Source organism: Oryza glaberrima, chromosome 3 (assembly GCF_000147395.1).
Source record: "Oryza glaberrima chromosome 3, OglaRS2, whole genome shotgun sequence".
NCBI lineage: Eukaryota > Viridiplantae > Streptophyta > Magnoliopsida > Poales > Poaceae > Oryza > Oryza glaberrima.
The window spans coordinates 17,896,754-17,903,446 of record NC_068328.1 but is presented as its reverse complement, the minus strand read 5'-3'; the positions used below and the strand labels follow the sequence as shown (position 1 = coordinate 17,903,446).

The following is a 6,693-nucleotide window of genomic DNA, read 5'->3' as shown; positions in this document are numbered from 1 at the left end:
AAAAACCGCGCGATGTTATGAATTATCACAACCAGTCTTGTGTTGCCGCATATAATAAAAACCAAGGTTTTTTGCGTTCCTTTTTCACTTGGTAGACCACGACAGGAAGGGAAGAATATTTTAACTTGTATCCCCGTACAATAGGAAAGCAACCTTTGTTTTTGCTTTTCCCTTTCCTCTGGAGTCTCGGCAAGCAATGCCATGACTTTTTCCATAGCCCCATGATGCCATCATAGCATCACAGGCATGCAATGTAGGCCGTGTTTAGTTCCTTTTTGAAAAAAATTTAAGTATACGGAAACACATTTTAAATATCAAACATAGACTAATAATAAAACAAATTATAGATTCTGCCTGTAAACTGAGAGACGAATATATTAAGCCTAATTAATCTGTCATTAACAAAATATTTACTGTGGCACCATATTATCAAATCATGGTGTAATTAGGCTTAAAGATTCGTCTTGCAATTTACATACAAACTGAGCAATTGGTTTTTTGTCCACATTTAATACTCCTAGCATATGTCTAAACATTTGATGTGATGTAATTTTTGAAAGTTTGAAGTTAACTAAACACAGCCGTAATGTAATTTTTCTCTTCCCAAGAGTGGCGAAAAGTTTCAAATGTATTATATGTTTTTTTTTCTTAAGTGCAGGTTGTTTTGCAAATTCCACATACTTCTTCAACTATTCTGGCATGTTTTCTCTTGTTAAATGAATTATATCACTCATGAGTTTGAAAAATTATATCACTCGTAAAAAAATGATTCATTTTTTCAATATTGTATAAATGAAGTGCAACAAAGTTAACTTTTAAGTTGTTCCCGTAATTCTTCTCCAAAGTATGAAATGACATTTTTGTGAAACCTGGAAGTTTTTTTGTTTGTGGCGAAATGGTGTAATTTGACGGCGTGTATCAGGCTAATCGTGAAATGAAGTGCCTTCTTCATCTTCATATTGATCAACCAATTAATTGGTGAAGAAACGACTTTGTTTTTTCTTTTACAGTAGTACTCCTAACTATAAAAACTGAAATAAACAATGAACATATAAATGAAAAAATTGGGATTGAACAGAAAAACAAAATAATTATGTCTAAGTAGCGGTTTTTTCCTTGGAAATGGAGAGTTCCTCTAACCACTCAAGGATTCTACTCCGACGAATAGTGTTGCTCTGTCCACTCTTCACCTCTCCCGTGTTCTTCTCTGCTACTTTCCTCCTCCGCCTCCTCGCCGCCGCCGCCGCCGCGGCCTCCGCCGAGCCGACAGGCTCGACGGCGTCCGGCGAGCAGTTGCACACAAGACCGGCGCCCAGGAAGCCCAACGGGAGATTCTTTTCCCATGCCACCGCATCCTTAGCGGCGGCTCTCGGCTGCTCGAACCTCGCGCTGCGGCTCCCTCCTCTCGCCGCGGCGGGAGCGGGACGAGGCGGGTAGACGTCGGGGGCGCCGACGATGCCCAGGCGTAGGAGGCCCCACGATGCCGGCGGCGCGGACCCGGTGCTGCGCCGCCCTGCCGAGCCGCCGCCACCGCCGCTCAAGCGCTGCGACGGACGCGGTGACGGGCTCGGGTGCGCGTAGAACAGGCTGCCCGACAGCGGCCGCCGCCGCGGCGGCAGGAGGGCGTCGGACGAGGCGGCCTTGGACGGCTGGTTGCTTCGGCCGGCGGTGTCGGAGGACGCGCTCTTCTGCGAGGTGCTCCGGCTGACGCAGCTGCTGCTGCTGCTGCTCGAGCTCGCGCTCCGGCTGTCGGAGCGCGAGCTGAAGCCGCTGGCGGACGACGCCGTCGTGGCACCGTCGAGCGAGTCCGAGCGGAGCAGCCGGAGCGCTGCCGCTTCCACGGGGTTTGCGGATGAGAGCCGCAGCGGAAGGAGCTTCCCGTCGGAGAATACCTCGTCGGCGACGCACATGCCATCCTCGTCCGCGCCGGCGAGGGCGAGGCCACCGGACGGGAGCACGAAGAACTCGAATTCCTCGGGAGCCACGGAGACGGAGGTGGAGCTGTCGGTGGCGGCTCCAGCGCCCGGCCGGCATTGCGGCGCGGTGTCCTGGCTCGCCATTGATGGTTTCTTCGCTTGCTTTGTCTTTGTTTGGAGGAAGGGAGGAAGCAAAGAGGTGGCTGCTAAGTTTGCTTTTGCATTTGGGTCTCTTGGGTTGTGAGAAAACAGAGTTGTCCCTTGTCAGAGAGGCGATGATGCGTGCTGCGTGGTGGTCATCCCGTCAATTTATACGTGGCGAGTTGGACATTTTGTTGGACAAGTCAGTAACGAAATTAGAGCAGACAATTATAATATAATTATAATTATAATATAGTCATTAATCTTTAGGTTCTCTTACAAATAAAATATGAGGGAAAGAGTATTAGCATTTGAATTGTTCAGTTCGACTTTCTTGTTGAGTGAGGTTATCAATTTTGGCAAGATAATTGCCTGATTCCATGAAAAGCAAGCAACCATTATGTCTAAGCGTGCCAATTTCAACAATTCAAATTATCTTATTGCATGGGCTAATTCTAAAATCGTCTAATAAGATTCATGCTTCCTTACAAAAAGGTTTAATATATTTTTATTCTCCCTTTCTATGTTGAACTATTAGGCAAAATCTCTTGCCTATTCTTCAAAAGAGAAAAAAAAACAGCATTGCCATTTGACAACCACACAGTTTTATTCTCTTCATTTTCTGTCATCTATACTTGCACAATTTATAAACTAGACATACACAATTCGTAAAATAAACTTGCATAATATAATATAGAATAGTGAAACTTCTATTTTTCTTTATTTTTATTAATTAGACAAATTTAAACGCATTTTTATGCTTATATAGATCATAGAAATTTTTCTATATCAGGGAAGCACTTTTAAAGTTTATGGTCGACAATTGGGGGAAAAATAAGTGAGTAATAGGATATTGATCTAGTGTTGAGAAAAGTGATTGACACAAAAAACAAATTCTGTGAATTGACCAGTAGAGAGAGCCCAAATGAAATCTTTTTGTTCTAACTTATAATACTACAATGACGGGCCCTTATTCTCATGTTTTTTCGGTGTTTTATTTGGTCTATAGAAAACTTTGCTTTCTGGCATAAATCACATCTTGCCTGCATTCGATGGATTACCTGTCTTCAATCCACATGTGAAAATGTTCATTCATTGAACATGACATTCTAGAATGATATATTTGCACAGGTGAATTGTAACTGGGGAAGAAACCAAGAAACTCTGAATATTGACTTCTATATTGTCTTTGGCTGTAGTTTTTCTGTTGATGAAAAATTGGTTAATCTAGCATGTGATTAATCAGACCAAGTCGGGGTATTATATCAATTAAACCACAAATAAAAATTTATGGCCCCTTTGAATCAAAGGATTTATCTAGGAATTTCATAGGATTCAAATCCTATAGGAAATTTTCCTACTTGGCCCTTTGATTTAAAAGATTGAAGTTTTCCAAATCCTATGAAATTCCTATGGAATGGCAAATTGTATGTGGATTTTGGAGGAAATATAGCAAGAGCTCTAACCTCTTGGAAAATTCCCGAGTCTATCTCTCTTATCCGATTCATACGTTTTTTCTGCGCTCCAATCAAACGATCATTCCTATGTTTTTCCTGTGTTTTGCAATCCTCTATTTTACACTTCAATTCCTATCAGAATCCTGTGTTTTTCCTATTCCTCTATTTTTTCAACCCTGTGATTCAAAGGGACCCTTAGAGTATTCGGCTGCGGTGCTGATCAGTGCTCAAAAAAAAAACAAGATAAACTGGCATCTAAAGCATCAGTTGTTTTGAGAAGGGGAGAGTTATATAACTTGATTTTTTGAAAGATTAGTCAATAGAAATGTCGGTATGCAACTGATAGGAGGCGCCCAGGAGAATTGACAAGCATTGTTATCCGAAACAAAAAAGTGGGACAATGTGGTAGAAATTCAGCAATTTGTTTGGAGCTAACTGTAGCAGACTGACCGCTACGTACAACAGCAGCGACACGTCCCAGCCAAATTTGAGGTTACCTCTTCTTTTTTTTAGAGAAGTGTATTTTTTTACCCGGCTTTTATATCCAACCGGATATATGCAGTAATTTTTTTAATAGAAACTTAGCCTCAATTTCTCTTCTATTTACACCCACAACGTGGCTATCCCTAGGCACGAAACCAACTAGAAGTAGAACTCCTAATCACATAGAAAACCTACCAAACCAGGGAAGCATCCTCATATAACTCCACACTCCAATCTTTGTAAACTTAGACTCCAATCCAAATTTAGCATCCCGTGTATGCCATATAACTCTTTTCATACGCACGCAACAACACGTGTATGCCATATAAAAACCTTCACCTCCACATGCATTATTCTTCGGCCTTAGCATCTCACGTGATATCCTTGACCATGTGGACTTCAATTTCTCCCAAGCATAGTCTCGATCCATCACTAGCTTTACTCCCATGACCTTAGGCAACACCTACACATGAACAATAAAAACTACTACAAAAACCTTCATAGGGACTATCCATATAGGTGCCCGTTTGACAAAAACCGGCACCTATAATACGTTTCCCACCCACCATTTCAATAATTGGCACTTATAAGGTCATATAGGTGCCAGTTTTACTTAAAAAGGCACGAAAGACCTCCTGCCAATGGTCTAAAAAAAATATAGGTGGCGGCCGTTCACTAAAAACCGGCATCTATGTAACGTACGTATTATCTTGGTGATGTGTCTTGGCTCGAGACAATAGGTGCCGGTTCTCATTACAAATGAACACCAATTACCTTGTGATATGGCCCAGGTATGGCTATAGGTGCCGATTTTTCATATAACTTTTCCATACAAAATTAGATGAATATAAACTTTATATCAAATTTGTAGAGCTAGACGAGATCTGCAACTTTGTAGTTCATAACGTTTTGATGTAAGGTCGATCGTTTGGATGTCCGAAAATGTGTTATAATGTCTCGGATCTATTTGCATAGGAGAATATTTAAAATTTTAAATGACCTCGGATGGAGACAAAACAAATACAAAAGTTGTAGATCTAGATGAGATCTACAATTTTTTAGTTGACAAAAATTTCATGTCATTTATTTCCATGACAACATGTGTGTGTAGGTGAGATGGTAAGGATTCTTTGGATGGAGAGAGAGATTTCGAGTTTGAATCTTGCTTGACCCATAATTATGAATATGGGTTGAAAAAATTGTGGGACTTGTGGGAAGTGAAGTGTGACTGTAGAGGTGCTAACAAAAATTCCAAATATTTTTTGGGTTTTTTTTAGCACCTACAAAATAAAAAAGGATGCACCCTGTAGGTGTCGGTTCGTAATTAGAACCAACACCTATAGTCATATTGGTGTCCACCAATAGGCGTCAGCCCCAAAACTGGCACCTATGGGGCTTTCCGAACCGGCAGCTATGTGGCTGTATGTAGTAGTGAAAGAAACTTCATATTCGAACAGAAGTTCATGCCAACTTGACTCACATCAGCACAAAATAATATCACATACAAATAGGAACAATCTAGAAGTCATTAACATAAAGTAATCTAGAAATTCCACGAAAACAACTTGAAACCGAAATTGTCACTTTCTCACATGGTATCCTGACTGTACCAGACCTCTGTTTCTCCATGAGCATATTACCAGTCCTCACCATTAATAAAGGCTGACCTCAAGTCACCTGCACACCATCAGACAAAAGAACTTATTTTGGACGCAAATATCACAATTGTAGGATCGAAACACAAGAACTAAGCCAACCAGAGGGGGAGGGGTGAATGGTTGGTATACCCCAAAACCTAACTTTTTGCGGAATCAAAAGTTACCCTCAAATTCGATGTAGATCGGTCTGACCGGGGTTGATCCGCCGGTCTGACCGCGACTGTGCCGCTGGTTTGACCGGTGTAGATCGCCCGGTTGGACCGCCCTGAAATCGCCTCTGCCTCCTGAAGCCATCGCCAGTCTGACCGCAGGTACGCCACCGGTCTAACCGCCGCAATGCCGCCGGTCTATCCGCCGGTTAGACCGCCAAACCCGAGAAAACACAAATCGAAGAACTCTTAAAGTAAACAACAACTTTATTGCTTCTCTCTGTGTTTACAAAGTGCAACAACAACACTCCTAACTAAGCTATCAACTCAATTGCTCTCAAAAGCGATACCGGGAAGCCTCGCGCTCCCTCTCTATTTATACATGAGGTAGGCAGCCAAAAGCCACGAACCAAACTCATACTAGAAGTTCTAATCCATCTAGGAAACCATCTTGTACAAGAAACAAATTTTACAAATTCCAATCATACCAAATTTGGACTCCTTCCAAATTCGACTCCGCATCCCACATGCACACAATACCTCCATCGTATGCCATATGGAATCTTCACCAACCACGTGCATTGAACTTTAGCCTAAGTATCCCGCATGATATCTGACCATCACGGACATCATCTTATCCCCAAGCCGACTCCCGATCCATCACCGGCAGTACTCTCCCGAGGCATCAAGTCACCTACACATGAATCAAACAAAGAACCATATTCCGAGACCAAGCTATCTCCAACTTGACTCATTAGTAGCAAACAACAATATTACATACGCATAGTATCCATCTAGAAGCCATAAATATGAAACAATCATGGACATCCAAATAAATAACCCGAAACCGAAACCGACACAGCGTCGGCCGGTCAGACCGTGGGCTGAC

The 6,693-nt window shown here is 42.2% G+C and overlaps 1 protein-coding gene across 1 annotated transcript; it reads right to left on the bottom strand.

The window, feature by feature from the left end:
• Positions 1-547: 547 nt before the first annotated feature.
• On the bottom strand, positions 548-2,140 carry LOC127767755 (uncharacterized). Its single transcript, XM_052293192.1, has one exon. It carries the CDS (start codon positions 2,058-2,060, stop codon positions 1,098-1,100), a length of 963 nt encoding a protein of 320 aa, XP_052149152.1. The 5' UTR covers positions 2,061-2,140; the 3' UTR covers positions 548-1,097.
• Positions 2,141-6,693: the final 4,553 nt, after the last annotated feature.